Here is a 27,115-nt window from a genome sequence, read left to right as displayed (position 1 = left end):
ACGCCCCCCCCCGGCCCTATAACGGGTGCTGGCCCCATAACCGGCCCCCTCCTGCTGCTGCGAGCCCCCCCGGCCCCATTACTCGCCCCCCGCCGCCCCCCCCCCGCCGCCCCAACCCCAGTATGGAGGAGCACCTGGCCCTAATGCACGACAAGCTGCGGCACGAGGTAATCGGGGCGACCCCAAAAAAAACCTTTTTGGGGTGTTTTTGGGGTCCCCCTTGGGGTTGGGGGCGTACAGCGGGGGGGTTGGGGGGGGGGTTTGGGGTCCTGGGTGGACCTATAAAGAGGGGGAGGGGGGTTTTGGGGGGGAGTTGGGTGGCCCTATAAAGGGGGTGGGGTGGTTTTGGGGTCCTGGGGGTCCCTGTAAAGGGATGGGATGGTTTTGGGGTCCTGGGTGGCCCTATAAAGGGGACAGGGTGGGTTTTTGGGGTTCTGGGGGCCCTATAAAGGGGATAGGGTATTTTTTGGGGGTCCTGGGTGGTTTTGGGGTTCTGGGTGGCCCTATAAAGGGGGTGGGGTGGATTTGGGGTCCTGGGGGTCTCTATAAAGGGTCCTCTCCCCATCCCTTTTTTCTCCCTGTCCCCATCCCCTTTTTGTCCCTTGTTGTCCCTTTTCTGCCCCTTTTCTGTCCCCATCCCCTTTTTTATTCCTTTTTTGTCCCCTTTTTGTCCCCTTTTGTCCCTTTTCTGTCCCTTTTCTCTCCCCATCCCCTTTTTATCCCCTTTTTATCCCCTTTTCTGTCCCCTTTCTGCCCCTTTTCACCCCTTTCTGTCCCTTTTTGTCCCTTTTCTGTCCATTTTCTGTCCCCATCCCTTTTCTGTCCCTTTTCTGTCCCTTTTCACCCCTTTCTGTCCCTTTTTGTCCCCTTTCTGTCCCCTTTCTGTCCCTTTTCTGTCCCCGTCCCCTTTTTGTCCCTTTTCCGTCCCTTTTCTGCCCCTTTTCTATCCCATCCCCTTTTTTATTCCCTTTTTATCCCTTTTCTGCCCCTTTTCTGTCCCCTTTCTGCCCCTTTTCACCCCTTTCTGTCCCTTTTCTGTCCCTTTTCTCTCCCCATCCCCTTTTTATCCCCTTTTTATCCCTTTTCTGTCCCCTTTCTGCCCCTTTTCACCCCTTTCTGTCCCTTTTTGTCCCCTTTCTGTCCCCTTTCTGTCCCTTTTCTGTCCCCGTCCCCTTTTTGTCCCTTTTTCCGTCCCTTTTCTGCCCCTTTTCTATCCCCATCCCCTTTTTTATTCCCTTTTTATCCCTTTTCTGCCCCTTTTCTGTCCCCTTTCTGCCCCTTTTCACCCCTTTCTGCCCCTTTTTGTCCCCTTTCTCTGTCCCCTTTTCTGTCCCTTTTTGCCTTTTTTTTGTCCCTTTTCCGTCCCTTTTCTGTCCCCATCCCCTTTTTGTCCCCTTTTTGTCCCTTTTCTGTCCCTTTTCTGTCCCTTTCTGTCCCCATCACCCTTTTTCCTTCCTTTCTGCCCCTTTCTGTCCCCTTTTCATCTCCCCTTTTTGTCCCTTTCTGCCCCTTTTCACCCCTTTCTGTCCCTTTTTATCCCTTTCTTCCCCCTTTTCTGTCCCCTTTCTGCCCCTTTTTCCACCCCTTTTTGTCCCCTTTTTATCCCCTTTCTGCCCCTTTTTATCCCCTTTCTGTCCCCCTTTCTGCCCCTTTTCATCCCCTTTTTACCCCTTTCTACCCCTTTTCACCCCATTTTTACCCTTTTTCCCCCCCCGCAGCTCCCCAACTTCTTCCTCAAGATCCCCGACTACGCCCTTACTCCCCGGACATCGAATTCGTCAACCACCCCCTGCGCCTCCCCACCCGTAGCGCCCCCCCTGGGACCCCCCCAATAATTTGGGGACCCAAAATTGACCTCCTAACGTCCCCATGTCCCCACAGGGGCCGGGCCATGTACCAGGTGGCCGTCACCCTCTGTAGGGCCGCGGCTTGGGGTTATTTCGCCAGCCTGCGCCTGGAGGTGCTGGCCCTAACGCCAGCAACCCGAGGACTGCAGCATCCCGCGCCCGCTGGCGCCTCACCGGGCTCCCCCTTCCACCTCTGCCTCCTGCGCTTCTACCGCAAGGACAAACGCGAGCTGCTGCGGTCAGCACCCCCCCCGTTGTCCCCTTTGCACCGTTGTCACCGTTGTCACCTCTTGGCCCCATTCGACCCGTTTTGGACCTGTTTTAGCCCCATTTGGACCCGTTTTGGACCTGTTTTAGCCCCATTTGGACCCATTTTGGGCTCCTTTGGACCCATTTTGGGCCCCTTTAGCCCCATTTTGTTCCCCTTAGTCCCATTTTGTGCCCCTTTGTCCCCATTTTGGTCCCCTTTGTCCCCATTGTCACCTCTTGGCCCCTTACGGCCCCATTTGGACCCGTTTTGGACCCGTTTCAGGCCCCCCTTCGGACCCGTTTTGGCCCCATTTGGCCCCGTTTTGTGTCCGTTTTCGCCCCCTTTTGGCCCCTCTTGTGCCCCTTTCTCCCCATTTTGTGCCATTTCTCCCCATTTTGTTCCCCTTTGTCCCCATTTTGTTCCCCTTTGTCCCCGTTGTCACCTTTTGGCCCCTTATGGCCCCTTTCGGACCCGTTTTGGACCCCTTTGGCCCCATTTTGGCCCCTTTTGGCCCCGTTTTGGCCCCATTTGGCCCCGTTTTAGGCCCCTTTGGACCCGTTTTGTGCCCCTTTGGACCCATTTTGTGCCCCTTTGTCCCCGTTTTGTGCCCCTTTGTCCCCATTTTGTGCCCCTTTGTCCCAGTTGTCACCTCTTGGCCCCTTACGGCCCCATTCGGACCCGTTTTGGACCCGTTTTGGGCCCCTTTAGCCCCATTTTGTGTCTCTTTGGACCCATTTTCTGGCCCCTTTTAACCCATTTTGCCCCCCCTTTTGGCCCATTTTGGCCCCCTTTTAGCCCATTTTGTCCCCCTTTGTCCCCATTTTGTTCCCCTTTGTCCCCGTTGTCACCTCTTGCCCCTTACGGCCCCATTTCGGACCCGTGTTGGGCCCCTTCGGACCCGTTTTGGGCTCCTTTGGACCCATTTTGGGCCCCTTTAGCCCCATTTTGTGCCTCTTTGGACCCATTTCTGGCCCCTTTTAGCCCATTTTGTTCCCCCTTTTAGCCCATTTTGTACCTCCATAGTCCCATTTTGTTCCCCTTTGTCCCCATTTTGTTCCCCTTTGTCCCCGTTGTCACCTCGTGTCCCCTTATGGCCCCATTCGGACCCGTTTTGGACCCATTTCGGGCCCCTTTTAACCCATTTTGCCCCCCTTTTGGCCCATTTTGGGCCCCTTTTAGCCCATTTTGGCCCCTTTGTCCCATTTTGTTCCCCATTGTCCCCATTTTGTTCCCCTTTGTCCCCGTTGTCACCTTTTGGCTCCTTATGGCCCCATTCGGACCCGTTTCGGGCCCCTTTGGACCCATTTTGGCCCCATTTGGCCCCATTTTGTGTCCGTTTTCGCCCCCTTTTAGCCATTTTGTTCCCCCTTAGTCCCATTTTGGTCCCCTTTGTCCCCATTTTGTTCCCCTTTGTCCCCATTGTCACCTCTTGGCCCCTTACGGCCCCATTCAGACCCGTTTATGGGCCCCTTTGGACCCGTTTTTGGCCCCATTTGGCCCCGTTTTGTGTCCGTTTTCCGCCCCCTTTTAGCCCATTTTGTTCCCCCTTTGTCCCCATTTTGTTCCCCTCTGTCCCCATTGTCACCTCTTGGCCCCTTACGGCCCCATTTGGACCCGTTTTGGCCCCATTTGGACCCGTTTTGTGCCCCTTTGGACCCATTTCGGGCCCCTTTTCACCCATTTTGTCCCCCTTTGTCCCATTTTTCCCCTTTTGGCCCCATTTTATTCCCCTTTCACCCCCCTCTTGGCATTACCCCCCCACCCCCGCTGCCCCCACGTCCCCACACCCCAAAAAAACCCCAGGACCGTGTCCCCTCTCCCCCTGGGACCCCAAAACCACCCCGTCCCCTTTATAGGGCCAGCCACGACCCCAAAACCTCGCCCACCCCCTTACCCCAAATCCCCAATGTCCCCAAAATCCCCCCCAACGTCCCCAAACCCCCCCAACATCCCCAAACCCCCCCAATGTCCCCAAATCCCCCCAAACGCCCCCAAACCCCCCACATTGAGACCCCAAACCCCTGCCCCCAATGTCCCCAACACCCCCAAACACCCCAAATTATCCCCAAACCCCCCCAAACACCCCAAAATATCCCCAAATCCCCCCAAATCCCCCCCAAAATGTCCCCAAATTCCCCCCAATGTCCCAAACCCCCCACATTGAGACCCCCAAACCCCTGCCCCCAACATCCCCAACACCCCAAATTATCCCAAAATTATCCCCAAATCCCCCAAACACCCCAAATTATCCCCAAACCCCCCCCAATGTCCCCAAACCCCCCCACATTGAGACCCCAAACCCCCTGCCCCCAATGTCCCCAACACCCCCAAACACCCCAAATTATCCCCAAACCCCCCCAAACACCCCAAAATATCCCAAATCCCCCCCAATGTCCCAAATCCCCCCCAATGTCCCCAAATTCCCCCCAATATCCCCAAACCCCCCCCATTGAGACCCCAAACCCCTGCCCCAATGTCCCCAACACCCCAAACACCCCAAATTATCCCCAAACCCCCCCAAAACACCCCAAAATATCCCCAAATCCCCCCAAAATGTCCCCAAATTCCCCCCAATGTCCCCAACCCCCCCCCCTTTGAGACCCCAAACCCCTGCCCCCAATGTCCCAACGCCCCCAAACACCCCAAATTATCCCCAAAACACCCCAAAATATCCCCAAATCCCCCCAAAATGTCCCCAAATTCCCCCCAATGTCCCCAAACCCCCCACATTGAGACCCCAAACCCCTGCCCCCAATATCCCCAACACCCCCGAACACCCCAAATTGACCCCAAATTATCCCAAAATTATCCCCACAACCCCCCCTAATATCCCCAAACCCTCCCCAATGTCCCCAAACCCCCCCCTACATCCCCAAATCCCCCACACTGAGACCCCAAACCCCTGCCCCCAACACCCCAAACACCCCAAATTGACCCCAAAATGTCCCCAAATCCCCCAAAATCATCCCCAAAATTCCCCCCCCCCAGATCCTACGACGCTTTCTCCACTTTCTTCCTCGACTCCCGGGGCCTCATCCGCTGCCACCGCGTGGACAAGGTAAGGGGACGGTGACAAAAAGGGACACCAGGGGACATCCCCGAGCCCCTCCTGTCCCAAAATCCCCTTTTTTTCCCCCAATTTTTTGCCCCCCCCCAAAGCTGATGCCGGCCCCCCCGGCGGTGACGGAGCCCAAGAAGCTGCTGGTGGCCGCCGCCGTGGCGCTGGCGGTGGCCGAATCGGGGTCGGGGCCGGCCCTAAACCTCACCCTAAAACCCCCGGGAGCTTCGGGACCCCCGGGAGCCGCATGAAGACCCCCCCCCCACACCCCAAAAAAAATAATTTAATGTACAGAATTAAAAAAAAATATATAAAATTATGGATTTCACCCCAAAAACAGCACGGCGCGGGGAACAGCGAGATTTTCGTCCCCCAAAACCCCATTAGGGGCTTCGGGATGGCCCCAAAACCCCCCAAATGTCCCTAAACCCCCCCCGGTGATCCTAAATCCCCCCTGGGGGGTTTCAGCCAATTCTTCGCGGGTTTTGCCCAATTTTTTGGGCATTTTTCGGGCGCCGGCGTCCTCCAGCTCCTTGGCCTGGTAGTAATGGGGCGCCACCTCCAGCAGCCAGGCGCTGTCGATCTCGATCACCTGGGGGGGGGACAAATAGGGTCAGGGGGGCACAAATAGGGTCAAGGGGGGGACGAATAGGGTCGGGGGGGGACGAATAGGGTCAGGGGGGGAGAAATAGGGTCAGGGGGGGCAAATAGGGTCGGGGGGGGAGAATAGGGTCAGGGGGGGCAAATAGGGTCGGGGGGGGAGAAATAGGGTCGAGGGGGGGCAAATAGGGTCGGGGGGGGAGAAATAGGGTCAGGGGGGGCAAATAGGGTCAGGGGGGGAGAAATAGGGTCGAGGGGGGGCAAATAGGGTCGGGGGGGGGACAAATAGGGTCAAGGGGGGGCCCCGCGACCCCAGAAACCCCCCAGGGCCCTCCTTGTCCCCATAACCCCGTGGTCAGCCCATACCCGCACCCCTCACCCTTGGCACCAGCCCCAGCCCCCTTTTTTTCCCAAAACCCTTTTTTCCCCCTTTCCCCCCATACCCCTATTTATTCCCCACACCCCCTTTCCCCCCCCCCATACCCCTTTTTTTCCCCATTTTTTCCCCCCCATATCTGCATTTTTTTCCCCTTTTCCCCCCATGCCCCCATTTTTCCCCCATTTTCCCCCTTTTTCCCCCCTATTTTTCCCAACCCCCATTTCCCCCCCCAAACCCCCATTTTCCCCCCTTCCCCCCTTTTTTCCCCATTTTTCCCCCTTTTTTCCCCCATACCCCCATTTTCCCCCAAACCTCCCCATTTTCCCCCCATACCCCCCCATTCCCCCCCCAAACCCCCATTTTTCCCCCCTTCCCCCCCCATACCCCCTTTTTTCCCCCGTTTTCCCCCACCACACCCCCATTTTTCCCCCTTTCCCCACCAAAACCCCCATTTTCCCCCCAAACCCCCATTTTTCCCCCTTTTGCCCCCCCATACCCCCTCTTTTCTCCCCCACACCCCCTTTTTCCCCCCCAAACCCCCATTTTTCCCCCTTTTCCCCCCCATACCTGCATTTTTCCCCCCATATCCCATTTTTCCCCCTTTTTCCCCCCTTTTTTCCCAAAACCCCCCTATTTTTCCCCACAAAACCCCCATTTTCCCCCCAAGCCCCCATTTTTCCCCCTTTTTCCCCCCCAAACCCCCATTTTTCCCCCTTTTCCCCCCCATACCTGCATTTTTTCCCCCATACCCCCATTTTTCCCCCTTTTTCCCCCCTTTTTTTCCATTTTTCCCCACAAAACCCCATTTTCCCCCCCCAAACCCCCATTTTTCCCCCTTCCTCCCCCTCCATACCCCATTTTTCCCCCCCATACCCCCTTTTTTCCCCGTTTTTTTCCCCCCATACCCCCATTTTTACCCCCCAAACCCCCATTTTTTCCCCCTTTCCCCCCCCCAAATCCTTTTTTTCCCCTTTTTTCTCCCCCATACCCCTATTTTTTCCCCCTTTTCCCCCCCATTTCCCCCCCCCACACCCCCTTTTTTCCCCCCCCATACCCCATTTTCCCCCCCTTTTTCCCCCCCCAAACCCCCCATTCTTCCCCCAAAAACCCCATTTTTCCCCCTTTTTCCCCCCTATTTTTCCCAAAACCCCCCCATTTTTCCCCATTTCCCCCCCCACCTGGGCGCATGAACTCCTTGGTGGTGAAGACGAGCTCGTGGTAGAGCACCCAGCGGGGCTGCTCGTGGAACAGGGAGCTGTTGGGGTGCACGAACACCGTCTGCTGGTGCTTCACCGTGCGGTACCCCCCCCGCGTCAGCCGCGCCGTGTGGTAGAAGAAGCCGGCGGTGATGGCCTGGGGGGGGGGGGAAATGGGGGAGTTGGGGGGGGAATTGGGGGCCCCAAGGGGGATATGGGGGTTCTAGGGGGGGGAAATGGGGGTCCTGAGGGGGGATATGGGGTCCCCAGGGGGAAAATGGGAGGCTTGGGAGGGCAATTGGGGAACCTGGGGGGGGAAATGGGGGTCACAAGGGGGGGAAAGGGGGGGCCTGGGGGGGAAAATGGGGGAGTTGGGGGGGGGAATTGGGGTCCTCGGGGGGGATATGGGGTCCCCAAGGGGGGAAATGGGGGTTCTAAGGGGGGATATGGGGGTCCCAAGGGGGAAAAGGGGGGCTTGGGGGGAGAATTGGGGTCCTGAGGGACCCAGGAGGGGGGAAATGGGGGTCCCAAGGGGGGACACGGGGAGGTTGGGGGGGGAATTGGGGTCCCAGGGGGGGGATAGGGGGGTCCCCAGTGGGGAAATGGGGTCCTGAGAAACCTAGGAGGGGGGAATTGGGGTCCTTGGGGGGGAAAACTGGGGGTTCTAGGGGGATATGGGGATTCTGAGGGGGGAAATGGGGAGTTTGGGGGGGGAAATGGGGTCCTGGGGGGGGAAATGGGGTCCCAGGGGGGAATATGGGGGTCACAAGGGGGGAAATGGGGTCCTGGGGGACCCAGGAAAGGGGAAATGGGGAGTTTGGGGGGGGATATGGGGTCCCCAAGGGGGAAATGGGGAGTTTGGGGGGGGAAATGGGGGTCCCAAGGGGGGAAATGGGGGGTTCTAAGGGGGGAAATGGGGTCTCTGGGAGGGAATATGGGGGGCTTGGGGGGAGAAATGGGGTCCTGGGGGGGAAATGGGGGTTCTAAAGGGGGAAATGGGGAGGTTGGGGGGGGAATTGGGGTCCCTGGGGGGGAATTGGGGTCCCCGGGGGGAAAATGGGGGGCTGGGGGGGGGGAAATGGGGGTCCCAAGGGGGGAAATGGGGAGTTTGGGGGGGGAAATAGGGAGGTTGGGGGGGGGAATTGGGGTCCCCGGGGGGGATATGGGGTCCCCGGGGGGAAAATGGGGGTCACAAGGGGGGAAATGGGGTCCTGAGAAACCTAGGAGGGGGGAATTGGGGTCCCCGGGGGGGATATGGGGGGCTTGGGGGGGGAAATGGGGGTTCTAAGGGGGGAAATGTGGGACTTGGGGAGGGAAATGGGGGTCCCTGGGGGGGATATGGGGTCCTGATATGGGGTCCTGGGGGTGGAAATAGGGTCCTGGGGGACCCAGGAGGGGGGAAATGGGGGACTTGGGGGGGGAATGGGGGGCTTGGGGGGGAGAAATGGGGTCCTGAGGGACCCAGGAGGGGGGAAATGGGGTACTTGGGGGAGAAATGGGGGTCCTGGGGGGGGGGAAATGGGGGTTCTAAGGAGGGATATGGGGGACTTGGGAAGGGAAATGGGGGTCCCAAAGGGGGGAAATGGGGCCCTGGGGGGGGAAATGGGGATTCTAAGGGGGGAAATGGGGGTGCTGGGGGGGGAAATGGGGAGTTTGGGGGGGGAAATGGGGTCCTGGGGGGGGGAATGGGGGTTCTAAGGGGGGATATGGGGTCCCCAGGGGGGAAATGGGGGGCTTGGGGGGAGAAATGGGGGGCTTCAGGGGGGAAATGGGGTCCTGGGGGACCCAGGAGGGGATAAAAGGGGTCCCTTGGTGGGGTTTTTGGGATCCTTGGGTGGGTTTTTGGAGTCCTTGGTGGGGTTTTGGGGTCTCTGGTTGGGTTTTGGGGGTCCTTGGTGGGGTTTTGGGGTCCCTGGTTGGGTTTTCAGGATCCTTGGGTGGGTTTTGGGGTCTCTGGTTGGGTTTCTGGGGTCTCTGGTTGGGTTTTTAGGGTCGCTGGTTGGGTTTTTGGGATCCCTGGTTGGGTTTTTGGGTTCCCCGGTTGGGTTTTGGGATCCCTGGTTGGGTTTTTGGCATCCTTGGGTGGGTTTTGGGGTCCCTGGTTGGGTTTTGGGGTCTCTTGGTGGGGTTTTGGGGTCCCTGTGTGGGTTTTTAGGGTCTCTGGTTGGGTTTTTGGGATCCTCGGGTGGGTTTTGGGGTTTCCTGCGTGTTTTTTGGGGGGGTCCCTGTGTATTTTTTAGGGTTTTCCTGCGTGTTTTTTGGGGTTTCCTGGCTGTTTTTTGCGTTTTTTGGGTTTTCCTGGCTGTTTTTTTCATTTTTGGGGGGATTCCTGCGTCGTTTTTTTCCTTTTTTTTTTTGGGCTCCTCCTCCTTTTTTTGGGGTGGGGTTTTGGGGGCACCTTTCGGACGGGCAGCAGGTCCCCATTGCAGGAGGCGGGGGGCGATCTCCACGCGCTCCATCAGCCCCTCCAGCTGCTCCCGCACGTCCCTGCTTGGGATTTTAGGGTCCCTGCGTGGGTTTTTGGGTCCCTGGGTGGGTTTTTGGGGTCCCTGGGTGGGTTTTTGGGGTCCCTGGGTGGGTTTTTGGGTTCCCTGGTTGGGGTTTTGGGGTCTCTGGTTGGGGTTTTAGGGGTCCCTGGTTGGGTTTTTAGGGTCTCTGGTTGGGTTTTTGGGGTCTCTGGTTGGGGTTTTAGGGGTCCCTGGTTGGGTTTTTAGGGTCTCTGGTTGGGTTTTTGGGGTCTCTGGTTGGGGTTTTAGGGGTCCCTGGTTGGGTTTTTAGGGTCTCTGGTTGGGTTTTTGGGGTCTCTGGTTGGGGTTTTAGGGGTCCCTGGTTGGGTTTTTAGGGTCCCTGGTTGGGGTTTTTGGGTCCCTGTGTGGGTTTTTAGGGTCTCTGGTTGGGTTTTTGGGATCCTTGGGTGGGTTTTGGGGTCCCTGCGTGTTTTTTTTGGGGTTTCCTGCATGTTTTTTGGGGTTTCCTGCGTGTTTTTTGGGTTTTCCTGGCTGTTTTTTCATTTTTTGGGTGTTCCCTGCGTCGTTTTTTTTGCTTTTTTTTTGGGCTTCTCCTCCTTTTTTTGGGGTCCTCCTCCTTTTTTTGGGGTGGGGTTTTGGGGGCACCTTTCGGACGGGCAGCAGGTCCCCGTTGCAGGAGGCGGGGGCGATCTCCACGCGCTCCATCAGCCCCCCCAGCTGCTCCTGCACGTCCCTGCTTGGGATTTTAGGGTCCCTGTGTGGGTTTTTGGGTTTCCTGGTTGGGTTTTGGGGTCCCTGGTTGGGGTTTTAGGGATCCTTGGTGGGGTTTTGGGGTCTCTGGTTGGGTTTTGGGGTCCCTGGTTGGGTTTTGGGGATCCTTGGGTGGGTTTTGGGGTCTCTTGGTGGGGTTTTGGGGTCCCTGGTTGGGGTTTTAGGGGTCCTTGGTGGGCTTTTAGGGTCTCTGGTTGGGTTTTTGGGATCCTTGGGTGGGTTTTGGGGTTTCCTGCGTGTTTTTGGGGGGATTCCTGCGCGTTTTTTGGGGTTTCCTGGCTGTTTTTTGCGTTTTTTGGGTGTTTCCTGTGCATTTTTTGCGTTTTTTTGGGGGATTTCCGCATCGTTTTTTTTCCTTTTTTTGGGGGGGTCTCCTCCTTTTTTTGGGGTGGGGTTTTGGGGGCACCTTTCGGACGGGCAGCAGGTCCCCGTTGCAGGAGGCGGGGGCGATCTCCACGCGCTCCATCAGCCCCTCCAGCTGCTCCCGCACGTCCCTCGCCCGCCGCAGCGACCGCGCCTGCACGAAGTGCTCGTAGCACCACTGCACGGAGTGACCGCTCGCCACCCACTGCGGGGACACGGGGACAACAGGGGACATGGGGACATGGGGAGGGACACAGGGACATGGGGACAATAAGGGGATATGGGGACACCAGGGGGTATGGGGACAATAAGGGGATATGGGGACAGGAGGGGATATGGGGACAAGGGACACCAGGGACAGGAGGGGATATGGGGACAAGGGACACCAGGGACATGGAGGGGGACAGGGGGACAGCAGGGACACAGGGACATGGAGAGGGACAGGGGGACACGGGGACATGGAGGGGGACATGGGGACACCAGGGGATATGGGGACAAGGAGAGGGACACAGGGACATGGGGTCAGGAGGAGATATGGGGACACCAGGGGACACCAGAGACACGGAGGGGGGACAGGGGGACACCAGGGGACATGGGGACAGGAGGGGATATGGGGACACCAGGGGACATGGGGACATGGAGAGGGACATGGGGACACCAGGGGATATGGGGACAGGGAGGGGGACACAGGAACACGCAGACATGGGGACAACAAGGTACAGGACAGGGACATGGGGACAAAGAAATGGGGACAAGGGGAAGGGGACAATAAGGGACATGGGGACACGGGGAGGGACATGGGGACAGGAGGGGACACAGGACAGGGACAGGTCAGAACCAGGACCTGGATCCCCCAAACACCCCAAGCACCCGGCCCCATGGCCCCAGGACAGCCCGGTGCCACCCAGCGTGTCCCCAAATGTCCCCAGTGTCCCCGAAGTGTCCCCAAAGCGTCTCCAAGTGCCCCCAAAGCGACCCCAAACATCCCCAAAGCGTCCCCAAAGAGTCCCAAAGCGTCCCCAAGCATCCCCAGTGTCCCCAAAGTGTCCCCAAGCATCCCCAAATGTCCCCAAAGTGTCCCTAAGTGTCCCCAAAGTGTCCCCAAGCATCCCCAAAACGTTTCCAAACGTCCCCCAAGCATCCCCAGTGTCCCCAAAGTGTCCCCAAGCATCCCCAAAATGTCCCCAAAGCATCCCCAAAGTGTCCCCAAGCATCCCCAGTGTCCCCAAATGTCCCCAAGCATCCCCAAAGCGCCCCCAAGCATCCCCAAATCATCCCCAAACACCCCCAAGCATCCCCAAATCATCCCCAAACACCCCCAAATCATCCCCAAATCATCCCCAAACACCCCCAAAACGTCCCCAAAATGTCCCCAAATGTCCCCAAATGTCCCCAAAATGCCCCCCGTGCCTGGTTGTAGACGTTGAGCAGCACGAGGTGGTCCCCAAACGTCCCCAAACATCCCCAAAACATCCCCAAATGTCCCCAAAACATCCCCAAGCACCCCCAAATCATCCCCAAACACCCCCGAAACGTCCCCAAAACGTCCCCAAATGTCCCCAAACGTCCCCAAAATGCCCCCCGTGCCTGGTTGTAGACGTTGAGCAGCACGAGGTGGTCGCCGCCGGGCACGTGGAAGCCGAGGCGGGCGCTGTCGGCGTGCAGCACCTTGTCCTTGGGCCGGTAGAAGACGGCGTTGTTCACCGACAGCATCGCCGCCACCGTCAGCACCTCCTCCGTGCAGCCGTACCTGCGGGGGGACAGCGCGGGGACAGCGTGGGGACACCCTGGGGACACCCTGGGGACAGTCTTGGGGCACCCCAGAACACGGGGACGGCGCCAGGGCAACTTGGGGACAGCCCTGGGGCACCTTGGGGACAGTCCTGGGACATCCAGGGGACATCTGGGGACATTTTGGGGACATTTGGGGACACCCAGGGGACATCTGAGGATACCTGGGAGACATCTGGGGACATTTGGGGACACCCAGGGGACACCTGGGGATATTTGGGGACACCCTGGGGACATTTGGGGACATTTGGGAACACCCTGGGGACACCCCAGGGACATCTGGGGACACCCCGGGGATACCCAGGGGACACCTGGGGACATTTGGGGACATTTGGGGACACCCTGGGGACATTTGGGGACACCTGGGGACATTTGGGGACACCCAGGGGACATTTGGGGACACCCGAGGACACCTGGGGACACCCTGGGGACACTCTGGGGACACCTGGGGACACCTGGGGACATTTGGGAACACCCTGGGGACACCCTAGGGACACCCTGGGGACATTTGGGGACACCTGGGGACACCCAGGGGACATCTGGGGACATTTGGGGACAGCTGGGGACACCCCGGGGACATTTGGGGACACGCTGGGGACACCTGGGGACATTTGGGGACACCTGGGAGACACCCAGGGGACATCTGGGGACACACAGAGGATATCTGGGGACATTTGGGGACACCTGGGAGACATTTGGGGACACCCTGGGGACACCTGGGGATATTTGGGGACACCCTGGGGACACCCCGGGGACACCTGGGGATACCTGGGGACATTTGGGGACACCCTGGGGATACCCAGGGGACATTTGGGGACACCCAGGGGACAGCCGGGGACATTTGGGGACATTTGGGGACACCCTGGGGACATTTGGGGACACCCCAGGGACACCTGGGGACATTTGGGGACACCTGGGGACACCCCAGGGACACCCAGAGACATTTGGGGACATTTGGGGACGTTTGGGGACACCCTGGGGACATTTGGGGACATTTGGGGACATTTTGGGGACATTTGGGGACACCTGGGGACATTTTGGGGACACCTGGGGACACCCAGGGATCATTTGCGGACATTTGGGGACACCCCGGGGACATTTGAGGACATTTGGGGACACTTGGGGACACCTGGGGACATTTGGGGATCATTTGGGGACATTTGGGGACATTTGGGGACGTTTGGGGACACCCTGGGGACATTTGGGGACATTTGGGGACATTTGGGGACGTTTGGGGACACCCTGGGGACATTTGGGGACATTTTGGGGACATTTGGGGACATTTGGGGACACTCACTGCTCCGAGGCCAGGATCATCTTGGCCAGCATGGGCTCCACCGGCAGCTCCGCCATGCGCCGGCCCAGCTGGGGACAGTGTCAGGGCACCAGTGCTCCCAGTTACCCGCCCCAGTGCTCCCAGTTACCCGCCCCAGCGCTCCCAGTAAGCCCCCCCCAGTGCCCCCAGTTCCTCCCAGTGCTCCCAGTCCCTCCCAGTGCTCCCAGTACCAACACAACCCCATCCATGGTGTCCAACCCCACCCCCCCAGTCCCTCCCAGTCCTCCCAGTCCCTCCCAGTGCTCCCAGTACCACGGTGAGCTCCTCCATAGGACCCACCACCACCATCCCAGTGCATCCCAGGTCCCTCCCAGTCCCTCCCAGTGCTCCTAGTACCACCACAACCCCATCCACGGTGTCCAACCCCACCCCCCCAGTCCCTCCCAGTCCTCCCAGTCCCTCCCAGTCCCTCCCAGTGCCCCCAGTACCGTGGTGAGCTCGCCCAGGTGGTTGAGGGCTCCCAGTGCGTAGAGCTGCTCCAGCGCCAGCACCAGCGTCTCGTGGGGGGGGGGGTCCAGGAAGTCGAAGTGGATCAGGTCGTTGATGCCTGGGGAGGGGGACCCCAAAACCCCTTAAAAGATGCCCCAAAGCCCCCCGAGATGCCCTAAAGCCCCCCTAGATGCCTCCTGAGATCCCCCAAAGCCCCCCCAGATGCCTCCTAAAAACCTTACGGGCCCTTAGGATGCCCTAAAGTTCCTTGAGATGCCCCAAAGCCCCCCTAGATGCCTCCTAAAAATCTTCATGGCCCTTTAGGATGCCCCAAAGCCCCCCAAGATGCCTCCTAAGAGACCCTGATGACCCCTAGGATGCCCCAAAGCCCCCCCAGATACTTCCTAAAAACCCTAATGGACTCTAGGATGCCCCAAAACCCCCTGAGATGCCCCAAATCCCCCCCTAGATGCCTCCTAAAAATCTTAATGGCCCTTTAGGATGCCCTAAAGTTCCTTGAGATGTCCCCAAAGCCCCCCTAGATGCCTCCTAAAAACCCTAATGGACTCTGGGATGCCCCAAAACCCCCCGAGATGCCCCAAATCCCCCCCATATGCCTCCTAAAAACCCTAATGGCCCTTTAGGATGCCCTAAAGTTCCTTGAGATGCCCCAAAGCCCCCGAGATGCCTCCTAAAAACCCTAATGGCCTTTAGGATGCCCCAAAATCCCCTGAGATGCCCCAAAGCCCCCCTAGATGCCTCCTAAAAATCTTAATGGCCCTTTAGGATGCCCCAAAACCCCCTGAGATGCCCCAAAACCCCCTGAGATGCCTCCTAAGAGACCCTGATGACCCCTAGGATGCCCCAAAGCCCCCCCAGATGCCTCCTAAAAACCCTAATGGACTCTAGGATGCCCCAAAACCCCCCGAGATGCCCCAAATCCCCCCCAGATGCCTCCTAAAAACCCTAATGGACTCTAGGATGCCCCAAAACCCCCCAAGATGCCCCAAAGCCCCCCTAGATGCCTCCTAAAAATCTTAATGGCCCTTTAGGATGCCCCAAAGCCCCCCGAGATACCCCAAAGCCCCCCTAGATGCCTCCTGAGACATCCTAATGGCCCCTAGGATACCCTAAAGCCCCCCAAAATGCCTCTTGAGATACCCTAATGGCCCTTAGGATGCCCCAAAACCCCTTAAAAGATGCCCCAAAGCCCCTTGAGATGCCCCAAAGCCCCCCTAGATGCCTCCTAGGACACCCTGACGACCCCTAAGATGCCATAAAACCCCCTGAGATGCCCCAATGTCCCCCAAGATGCCTCCTGAGATCCCCCAAAGCCCCCTGAGATACCTCCTGAGCCACCGTAATGTCCCCTAGGATACCCTAAAGCCCCCAAGATGCCTCTTGAGATACCCTAATGGATTCTAGGATGCCCCAAAGCCCCCTGAGATACCCCAAAGCCCCCCTAGATGCCTCCTAAGACACCCCAATGGCCCTTAGGATGCCCCAAAGCCCTCTGAGATGCCCCAAAGCCCCCCTAGATGCCTCCTAAGACACCCTGACGACCCCTAAGATGCCATAAAACCCCCCGAGATGCCCCAATGCCCCCATAGATGCCTCCTGAGATGCCCCAAAGCCCCCTTAGATGCCTCCTGAAATACCCTAATAGCCCTTAGGATGCCCCAAAGCCCCCTGAGATGCCCCAAAGCCCCCCTAGATGCCTCCTGAGATCCCCCAAAGCCCCGAGATGCCTCCTGAAATACCCTAATGACCCTTAGGATGCCCCAAAACCCTTTGAGATACCCCAAAGCCCCCCTAGATGCCTCCTAAGACACCCTGATGCCCCCTAAGATGCAATAAACCCCCCCGAGATGCCCCCAAACCCCCCCCGGGACGTCCCTTTGGGTCCCCCAAACCCCCGTCCCCCGCTCTCACCCAGGCTCTTGAGCAGCAGGACGAGGGCCCCGAGGTCGGCGCGTTGGATTTCGGGTACGGGGGTCTCCTCCAGCTCGTGCTGGAAGGCCCAGGCCGTGTAGAGGCGGAAACATTTCCCCGGGGCCACCCGGCCCGCGCGGCCAGCCCGCTGGTTCGCCGAGGCCTGGGGACAACGGAACCCGGTGTCACCCGCTGGGGACAATGGGGACACCGGGGGGACACGGGGGGATAGGGGACGCCAAGGGGTAGGGGATGCCAGGGGACAGCAGGATGGGGACATAGGGACAAGGTCCATGGGGCCATGGGGACAGGGTCCATGGAGCCATGGGGTTGGGTCCATGGGGACATGGGGACACAGGGACAAGGGCCATGGGGACCTGGGGACAAGGTCCATGGGGCCATGGGGATGAGGTCCATGGGGACATAGGAACCAGGGCCATGGGGACACAGGGCCGGGGTCCATGGAGCCATGGGGCTGGGGTCCATGGGGACATGGGGACACAGGGACAAGGGCCATGGGGACATGGGGACGAGGTCCATGGGGACATAGGGACGAGGTCTATGGGGATGAGGGCCATGGAGAACTGGGGACGGGGTCCATGGGGACAAGGTCCATGGGGACATGGGGATGAGGGCCATGGGGACAAGGTCCTCGGGGACATGGGGACAAGAGGACGAGGTCCATGGGGACATGGGGAAGGGATCCATAGGGACACGGGGACAAGGGCCATGGGGACACGGGGACGGGGTCTATGGGGACGGGGTCCTAGGGGCCATGGGGACGAGGTCCATGGGGACACGGGGACGAGGGCCATGGGGACAAAGGAACGAGGGCCATGGGGACATGAGGACGGGGCCCATGGGGCCATGGGGATGAGGTCCATGGGGACATAGGGCATAGGGACGAGGTCCATGGGGATGAGGGCCATGGGGACAAGGGCCATGGGGACACGGGGACAAGGGGACGAGGTCCATGGGGAAATGGGGACGGGGTCCATGGGGACGAGGTCCATGGGGACACGGGGATGAGGTCCATGGGGACATAGGAACCAGGGCCATGGGGAAATGGGGACAAGGTCCATGGGGACACAGGGACGAGCCCTATGGGGACAGGGTCCATGGGGCCATGGGGATGAGGTCCTAGGTGACATGGGGACACGGGGCCCCGGGTCCCCTACCCGCGAGCAGGGGGTGACGACGAGGGACTCCATGCCGGTGCGGGCGCTGTAGCTCTTCTGCTTGCAGAAGCCGGGGTCCAGCACGTAGACGATGCCGTCGATCGTCACCGACGTCTCCGCGATGTTGGTGGCCACCACCACCTGCGGGCGGCCACCTCCTGGGACACGCCCCCTTGGGGACACGCCCCCTTTGGGCCCGCCCCATTAAGCCCCACCCCAATAAACCCCACCCTATTAAGCCCCACCCCATTGAGCCCCACCCTATTAAGCCCTGCCCCCTTTTGGCCCCGCCCCGTTAAGCCCCGCCCCAATAAACCCCACCCTATTAAGCCCCACCCCATTGAGCCCCGCCCTATTAAGCCACGCCCCCATTAAACCCCACCCTATTAAGCCACACCCTGTTAAGCCCCGCCCCATTAAGCCCCGCCCTATTAAGCCCCACCCCATTAATCCCCGCCCCTCAGACCCCACCCCATTAAACTCCATCCCCTTAGACCCCACCCCATTAGACCCCACCCCAAACCAGACCCCACCCCATTAAGCCCCTCCCCTAAGACCCCACCCCATTAAACCCCACCCCCTAAGACCCCACCCTATTAGACCCCACCCCAAACCAGACCCCACCCCATTACGCCCCGCCCCTAAGACCCCACCCCATTAGACCCCACCCCATTAATCCCCACCCTATTAGGCTCCACCCCCTTAGACCCCACCCCATTAAGCCCCACCCTATTAGGCTCCACCCCCTTAGACCCCACCCCATTAAGCCCCTCCCCCTAAGACCCCACCCCATTAAGCCCCGCCCCTCAGACCCCACCCCATTAGACCCCACCCCATTAAGCCCCACCCCCTCTTGACCCCGCCCCCTCCTTGACCCCACCCCCTCTTGACCCCGCCCCCCTCTCCCTGACCCCGCCCCCCCCCCTCTTAAAGGGGCAGCGCGCACCTTTCGGGCGCCGGGGGGGGTGGGCTCGAAGATGCGTGCCTGCATGTCGGAGGGGAGGTTGGCGTAGATGGGCAGCACCAGCAGCTCGGCCAGCTTGGAGCCCAGGCGCCGGCAGCGCTCCTGCAGCAGCTCCACGCACGCCTCGATCTCCTCCTGGCGGGGGGACATTGGGGACATTGGGGACAATCAGGGACATTGGGGACATTGGGGGTATTGGGGGCTTCGGGGGTATTGGGGGTATTGGGGGCATGGGGATGCTTGGGGACATTGGGGGTATTGGGGGCATTGGGGACATCAGGGACACCAGGAGCATGGGGACACCCTGGGGACATCGGGGACACTGGGGGTACTGGGGACATTGGGGACATCGGGGGTATTGGGGGCATTGGGGGTATGGGGACACCCCAGGGACATCAGGGGCATGGGGACACCCTGGGGACACTGGGGACATCGGGGACACTTGGGGACATCGGGGACACTCAGGGACATTGGGGACATAGGGGACATCGGGGGCACTGGGGGCTTCGAGGGTATTGGGGACATTGGGGGCATCGGGGGCATTGGGGGCATCGGGGGCATGGGGACACCGTGGTGATGGGGACACCCCAGGGACATCAGGGGCATGGGGACACCCTGGGGACATCAGGGACACGGGGACACTCAGGGACATCGGGGACATTGGGGACATCGGGGGCACCGGGGGCTTCGAGGGTATTGGGGACATTGGGGGCATCGGGGGCACTGGGGACATGGGGACACCTGGATGGATGGGGGCACAGTGGTGATGGGGACATTCCAGGGACATCAGGGACACCAGGGGCATGGGGACATCCTGGGGACATTGGGGGCATGGGGACACCTGGATGGACGGGGACACCATGGACATAGGGAGGATGGGGACACCATGGTGATGGGGGCACCCTAGGGACATGAGGGGCATGGGGACATCCTGGGGACATCGGGGACACTTGGGGACCTTGGGGACATCAGGGACGTGGGGACACTCAGGGACATTGGGGACATTGGGGGTATTGGGGACATCGGGGGTATTGGGGGCATTGGGGGCATGGGGACACCGTGGTGATGGGGACACCCCGGGGACATCAGGGACATGGGGACACCCTGGGGACATCGGGGACATTGGGGACATCAGGGGTATTGGGGGCATCGGGGGCATTGGGGGCATGGGGACGCTTGGGGACATTGGGGACATTTGGGGCATGGGGACACCTTAATGGACGGGGGCACCGTGGTGATGGGGACACCCCAGGGACATCAGGGACACCAGGGACATGGGGACACTTGGGGACATTGGGGACACCGGGGGCATGGTGACACACTGGGGACATTGGGGACACTGGGGGCATGGGGACACTGGGGACACTCAGGGACATTGGGGGCATCAGGGACATTTGGGGCATGGGGACACCTTAATGGACAGGGGCACCGTGGTGATGGGGACATCCCAGGGACATCAGGGGCATGGGGACACCCTGGGGACACTGGGGACATCGGGGACATGGGGACACTTGGGGACATTGGGGACGTTGGGGGTATTGGGGGCATCGGGGGTATTGGGGACATGGGGACACCTGGATGGACGGGGGCACCGTGGTGATGGGGACACCCCAGGGACATCAGGGACACCAGGGACTTGGGGACACCCTGGGGACATTGGGGACACTCAGGGACATTGGGGACATTGGGGACACTCAGGGACATTGGGGGCGTTGGGGGTATTGGGGGCATTGGGGACATTGGGGGCATGGGGACACCTGGATGGACGGGGACACCGTGGGCATAGGGAAGATGGGGACACCCCCATGATGGGGACACTTGGGGACATCGGGGACACTTGGGGACATTGGGGACACTTGGGGACATTGGGGACACCGGGGGCATGAGGACATTGGGGACATTTGGGGTGTGGGGACACCGGGATGGACGGGGACACGGTGGGCACGAGAAGGATGGGAACACCCTGGGGACATCGGGGACACCCTGGGGATGTCCCTGGGGGGTCAGGTGACATCGGGGGGGGGTTGGGGACATTAGGGGACAGGGAGGTGACACCCACCTGGCCGGTGAGGAAGACGAGGATGTCCCCGGGGGGCTGCGTGACGTGGATCTGCAGCACCGACACCACGCACGCCTCCAGGTAGTCGGCCTCGGGCGCCTGGGGGGGACATCAGGGGACATCAGGGGACATCGGGGGACATGAGGGGACACCAGGGGACACGGGGGGGGACATCAGCGCCGGGTGTCCCCCCCACCGTGGCCCCAAGTCCCTCTGTCCCTTTGCTCCCGGTGGTCCAATCTTCACGCGGGGTCTTCGTGTCCCCGTGTCCCCACCCCCATGTCCCCGTGTCCCCTCCAATGTCCCCGTGTCCTCCCCAATGTCCCCCCCCATGTCCCCATCTCCCCTGGTGTCCCCCCATGTCCCTGTGTCCCCAATGTCCACGTCCCCATGTCCCCCCATGTCCCCATGTCCCCCCATGGCCCCATGTCCCTGTGTCCCCAAAGTCCCTGTGTCCCCTAATGTCCCCTGATGTCCCCTAATGTCCCCATGTCCCCCCATGTCCCTATGTCCCCTGATGTCCCCTGATGTCCCCACGTGTCCCCATGTCCCCCCATGTCCCTGTGTCCCTAATGACCCCGTGTCCCTGATGTCCCCGTGTCCCCCAACATCCCCTTGATGTCCCCGTGTCCCCCAACGCCCCTGATGTCCCCATGTCCCCAAATGCCCCCAAACGTCCCCAAATGTCCCCAAATGTCCCCAAATGTCCCCAACACCCCCTAGCCCACCTTGGTGTAGTAGATGTTGACGGGGAAGCACCTGCCGGGGATGTCCCCAACATCCCCTTGATGTCCCCGTGTCCCCCAACACCCCTGATGTCCCCAATGCCCCCTGATGTCCCTGTGTCCCCCAACGTCCCCATGTCCCCAATGTCCCCAATGCCCCCTGATGTCCCCAATGTCCCCATGTCCCCTTGATGTCCCCATGTCCCCAATGTCTCCAAATGCCCCCTGATGTCCCCATGCCCCCAACATCCCCTTGATGTCCCTGTGTCCCCCAACACCCCTGATGTCCCCATGTCCCCAAACGTCCCCAAACGTCCCCAAATGTCCCCAAATGTCCCCAAATGTCCCCTGGCACCTTGGTGTAGTAGATGTCGACGGGGAAGCGCCTGCCGGGGATGCGGAAGACGGGCGCGTGGTCGAAGAAGGCGGAGAAGCGCTGGGTGTCCAGGGTGGCCGAGGCCACCAGCACCTTCAGGTGGGGACGGAACCTCGCGATGTCCTTCAGCAGCCCGAAAAGGACGTCCGTGTGCAGCGTGCGCTCGTGGGCCTCGTCCACCATCAGCACGCTGCGGGGGGACACGGGGACGTTGGGGACATTGGGGACATTGGGGACATCGGGGGTGTTGGGGACGTTCGGGGCGTTGGGGGCGTTGGGGACATTGGGGGTGTTGGGGGACATGGGGACATGGGGTTGGTGGGGGACACAGGGACATTGGGAGGACATGGGGGTGTTGGGGGTGTTGGGGGATATGGGGACATTGGGGACATTGGGGACATTGAGGGCGTTGGGGACATTCGGGACATTGAGGGCGTTGGGGACGTTCGGGGCGTTGGGGGGCGTTAGGGGACATGGGGACATTGGGGGACATGGGGATGTTGGGGGTATGGGGACATGGGGACACAAGGGGATACAGGGGGACACGGGGACGTTGGGGACATTGGGGGGACATGGGGACATTGGGGACATTGGGGACATTGGGGGCGTTGGGGGACATGGGGACATTGGGGGATATGGGGGGATATGGGGGATATGGGGATGTTGGGGGTATGGGGACATGGGGACACAAGGGGATACAGGGGGACATTGGGGACATTATGGGGATGTTGGGGGACACGGGGACATTGGGGACATTGGGGACATTGGGGGCGTTGGGGGACATGGGGACATTGGGGACATTGGGGACATTGGGGGTGTTGGGGGTGTTGGGGGCGTTGGGGACATTGGGGGTGGTGGGGTGGTGGGGGGACATGGGGACATTGGGGGGACAAAGGGACATTGGGAGGACATGGGGATGTTGGGGGTGTTGGGGGATATGGGGACATTGGGGACATTGGGGACATTGGGGACATTGAGGGCGTTGGGGACATTGGGGACATCGGGGACATTCGGGACATTGGGGGTGTTAGGGGACATGGGGGCATTGGGGGACATGGGGACGTTGGGGGTGTTGGGGGGATATGGGGACACTGGGGGATACAGGGGGACATGGGGACACTGGGGGGATGTTGGGGGACACGGGGACATTGGGGACATTGGGGACATTGGGGACATTGGGGACATTGGGGGTGTTCGGGACATTCGGGGCATTGGGGGCGTTGGGGGATATGGGGATGTTGGGGACATGGGGACATGGGGACACAAGGGGATACAGGGGGACATTGGGGGGATGTTGGGGGACACGGGGACATTGGGGACATTGGGGACATTGGGGACATCGAGGGCGTTGGGGACATTCGGGACATTGGGGGCGTTAGGGGACATGGGGGCATTGGGGACACGGGGACGCTGGGGGACACAGGGACATTGGGAGGACATGGGGATGTTGGGGGTGTTGGGCGATATGGAGACATTGGGGACATCGGGGACGTTGGGGACATTGGGGGCGTTAGGGGACATTCGGGGCGTTGGGGGCATTGGGGGACATGGGGACATGGGGATGGTGGGGGGACACTGGAGGATACAGAGGGATATGGGGACATTGGGGGATATGGGGACATTGGGGGGACATGGGGACATTGGGGACATTGGGGACAATGGGGGTGTTGGGGACATTAGGGGACATTGGGGACACGTGGGGACATTGGGGGACACAAAGCCATGGGGACAGACGCGGGGACATCCCCAGGCACACTGGGACAGCCAGCAATAACCCACCAGACAAAACCAGAACACCCTTAACACCCCAAAACCCGTGTCCCCAGTGTCCCCAGTAGTGTCCCCAGTGTCCCCAGTGTCCCCCCCAGTGTCCCCAGTGTCCCCAGTGTCACCTGTAGGATCCGAGGTCGGGCTCGGTGAGGAACTCCCGCAGCAGCATGCCGTCCGTCATGTACTTCAGCACCGTGCGCTCCGACGTGCAGTCCTCGAAACGGATGCTGTACCCCACCTGGGGACCCCAAATTGTCCCCAAAATGTCCCCAAATGTCCCCAATGTCACCTAAACCCCTCCCCGGGTCCCTCCTGGTGTCCCTCGGGTCGTTTGGGGTCCCCAAATGGCCCCCTAAGATGCTAAAAGGTCCCTTGGAGAGGTTGTGAGTTTGGGGTTTTTGGGGTGGGGGCGCGACCCCAATGTCCCCAATGTCCCCAAAATGTCCCCTAATGTCCCCAATGTCACCTAAACCCCTCCCCGGGTCCCTCCCGGTGTCCCTCGGGTCGTTTCGGGTCCCAAAACGTCCCCCTAAGATGCTAAAAGGTCCCTTGGAGAGGTCGCAAGCCTGGGGTTTTTGGGGTGGGGGCGCGTCCCCAATGTCCCCTAATGTCCCCAATGTCCCCTAATGTCCCCAATGTCACCTAAACCCCTCCCCGGGTCCCTCCCGGTGTCCCTCGGGTCGTTTGGGGTCCCCAAATGTCCCCCCTAGGATGCTAACAGGTCCCTTGGAGAGGGATGCTGTACCCTACCTGGGGACCCCAAATTGTCCCCAAAATGTCCCCAAATGTCCCCAACGTCACCTAAACCCCTCCCGGGTCCCCCCGGGGTCCCTCGGGTCGTTTGGGGTCCCCAAATGGCCCCCTAGGATGCTAAAAGGTCCCTTGGAGAGGTCGCAAGCCTGCGGTTTTCGGGGTGGGGACACGTCCCCCATGTCCCCTAATGTCCCCAATGTCCCCAAATGTCCCCAATGTCACCTAAACCCCTCCCGGGTCCCTCCTGGTGTCCCTTGGGTCATTTGGGGTCCCCAAATGTCCCCCTAAGATGCTAAAAGGTCCCTTGGAGAGGTCAAAGCTTGGGGTTTTTGGGGTGGGGGCGCATCCCCAATGTCCCCAAAATGTCCCCAATGTCCCCAATGCCACCTAACCCCCCCCCCGGGTCCCTCCTGGGGTCCCTCGGGTCGTTTGGGGTCCCCAAATGTCCCCTAGGATGCTAAATGGTCCCGTGGAGAGGTCAAAGCTTGGGGTTTTCGGGGTGGGGGCGCGACCCCAATGTCCCCTAATGTCCCCAATGTCCCCAAATGTCCCCAATGTCACCTAAACCCCTCCCCGGGTCCTCCCCGGTGTCCCTCGGGTCATTTGGGGTCCCCAAATGTCCCCCCTAGGATGCTAAAAGGTCCCCCTGAGGGGTCATGTGCTTGGGGTTTTCGGGGTGGGGGCATGTCCCCAATGTCCCCCAATGTCCCCAAAATGTCCCCAATGTCCCCAATGTCACCTAAACCCCTCCCCGGGTCCCTCCCGGTGTCCCTCGGGTCATTTGGGGTCCCCAAATGGCCCCCTAGGATGCTAAAAGGTCCCGTGGAGAGGTCACAAGCTTGGGTTTTTGGGGTGGGGGCGCAACCCCAATGTCCCCAATGTCCCCAAAATGTCCCCAATGTCCCCAACGTCACCTAAACCCCTCCCCGGGTCCCTCCCGGTGTCCCTCGGGTCGTTTGGGGTCCCCAAATGGCCCCCTAGGATGCTAAAAGGTCCCCTGGAGGGATCGTGTGCTTGGGGTTTTTGGGGTGGGGACACGTCCCCAATGTCCCCTAATGTCCCCTAATGTCCCCAACGTCACCTAACCCCCTCCCCGGGTCCCTCCCGGTGTCCCTCGGGTCGTTTGGGGTCCCCAAATCCCCCCCTAGGATGCTAAAAGGTCCCTTGGAGTGGTCACAAGCTTGGGGTTGTCGGGGTGGGGGGCGCAACCCCAATGTCCCCTAATGTCCCCAATGTCCCCTAATGTCCCCAATGTCACCTAAACCCCTCCCCGGGTCCCTCCCGGGGTCCCTCGGGTCGTTTGGGGTCCCCAAATGTCCCCCTAGGATGCTAAAAGGTCCCTTGGAGAGGTCAAAGCTTGGGGTTTTTGGGGTGGGGGCGCAACCCCAATGTCCCCAATGTCCCCAAAATGTCCCCAATGTCCCCAATGCCACCTAAACCCCACCCCGGGTCCCTCCCGGTGTCCCTCGGGTCATTTGGGGTCCCCAAATGTCCCCCTAGGATGCTAAAAGGTCCCTTGGAGAGGTCGTGAGCTTGGGGTTTTCGGGGTGGGGGCGCGACCCCAATGTCCCCAATGTCCCCAAGATGTCCCCAATGTCCCAATGTCACCTAAACCCCTCCCCGGGTCCCTCCCGGGGTCCCTCGGGTCGTTTGGGGTCCCCAAATGTCCCCCTAGGATGCTAAAAGGTCCCTTGGAGAGGTCAAAGCTTGGGGTTTTTGGGGTGGGGGCGCAACCCCAATGTCCCCTAATGTCCCCAATGTCCCCTGGGTGGCCCTAAAATTGGGGCCACGCCCCCATTGTCCCCAAAACGAGGAACTTGAGACAAACCCACGACCCCAAAACCCCCAAATCCCCCCCTTGGCCACCCAAACCACCCCATGGGGCGCCCCGTACCCTATAACCCCCCCGTCCCTATGTCCCCCCCCGGTGTCCCCACGCCCTCCAGTGCCTCCCAGTGCCTCCCAGTGCCTCCCAGTATCACCTCGTTGCCCAGTTTGGTCCCCATCTCCACGGCCACCCGGGCGGCCACGCTCATGGCAGCCACGCGCCGGGGCTGCGTGATCCCAATCTTCAGCCCCTCCCGCGTGTAACCCTAAAAATTGGGGGGGGGACATTGGGGACACCTGGGGGGGGTCCCCTCGTCCCCTTTCACCCCGCCAGGTCCTTCCCATTGCCCCCCGTGCCCCCTTTTTTGCCCCCCACTCGCCAATCCCCCCAGCGTGCCCTATAAATGCCCCACGACCCCTATAAGCGCCCTATTGCCCCCCCCCCCAAATCATTATTGACCCCCCACCTCCCTTATCTGCCCCCAACCCCTTTATCTACCCCCCTAATCCCCTCCCCATCACCCCCAACGACCCCAAAACCCCCTCATTTCCCCCCCAAACCCCTCATTTCCCCCCCAAACCCCTCATTTCCCCCCCCAAACCCCCTCATTTCCCCCCCAAACCCCTCATTCCCCCCCCAAACCCCCCATTCACCCCCCAAATCCCCTAATTTCCCCCAAACCCCCTCATTTCCCCCAAACCCCCTCATTTCCCCCCTGATGCCCCCTAAACCCCCCATTTCCACCCCAAACCCCCCCATTTCCCCCCAACGACCCCAAAACCCCCTCATTTCCCCCCCAACCCCCCCATTTCCCCCCCAAACCCCCTCATTTCCCCCAAAACCCCCTCATTTCCCCGCCAAACCCCCCCATTCACCCCCCACCCCCCCCAACCCCCTAATTTCCCCCCAAACCCCCTGAATTCCCCCCCAAAACCCCCTCATTTCCCCCCCAAATGACCCCAAAACCCCCTCATTTCCCCCCAAACCCCCTCATTTCCCCCCCAACCCCCCCCAAACCCCCCCATTTCCCCCCCAACCCCCC

The 27,115-nt window shown here is 60.4% G+C and overlaps 2 protein-coding genes across 5 annotated transcripts; one reads left to right on the top strand and one right to left on the bottom strand.

Moving 5' to 3' along the window:
• Nucleotides 1-5,471, top strand: CUNH6orf136 (chromosome unknown C6orf136 homolog; the record flags this gene model as incomplete). Its single annotated transcript, XM_068668334.1, is given in 6 exon segments — nt 1-90; nt 93-167; nt 1,719-1,752; nt 1,755-2,085; nt 5,086-5,155; nt 5,257-5,471. Coding segments are annotated over 6 exon segments (750 nt in total), but the record flags the coding sequence as incomplete, so codon positions are not given.
• On the bottom strand, nt 5,445-26,375 carry DHX16 (DEAH-box helicase 16). Of its 4 annotated transcripts, XM_068668330.1 has the most exons (14): nt 26,228-26,375; nt 23,615-23,730; nt 21,702-21,912; nt 20,622-20,720; nt 18,545-18,697; nt 17,599-17,756; nt 16,421-16,583; nt 14,488-14,606; nt 14,021-14,088; nt 12,520-12,682; nt 10,976-11,137; nt 10,444-10,531; nt 7,318-7,487; nt 5,445-5,751 (listed from the first exon to the last, which is right to left on the bottom strand). In XM_068668330.1, the coding sequence occupies exons 1-14, from the start codon at nt 26,358-26,360 to the stop codon at nt 5,620-5,622; spliced, it is 1,935 nt and encodes a 644-aa protein (XP_068524431.1). In that variant the 5' UTR covers nt 26,361-26,375; the 3' UTR covers nt 5,445-5,619. The 4 variants fall into 4 exon arrangements, with proteins under 4 accessions (XP_068524431.1, XP_068524430.1, XP_068524432.1 ...); XM_068668329.1 differs by lacking the exon at nt 10,444-10,531; XM_068668331.1 differs by lacking the exon at nt 10,444-10,531 and having other exon boundaries at nt 10,976-11,086.
• Nucleotides 26,376-27,115: the final 740 nt, after the last annotated feature.

Source organism: Anas acuta, unplaced genomic scaffold (genome assembly GCF_963932015.1).
Source record: "Anas acuta unplaced genomic scaffold, bAnaAcu1.1 SCAFFOLD_325, whole genome shotgun sequence".
Lineage (NCBI taxonomy): Eukaryota > Metazoa > Chordata > Aves > Anseriformes > Anatidae > Anas > Anas acuta.
This window is presented reverse-complemented; position numbering and strand designations above follow the sequence as displayed.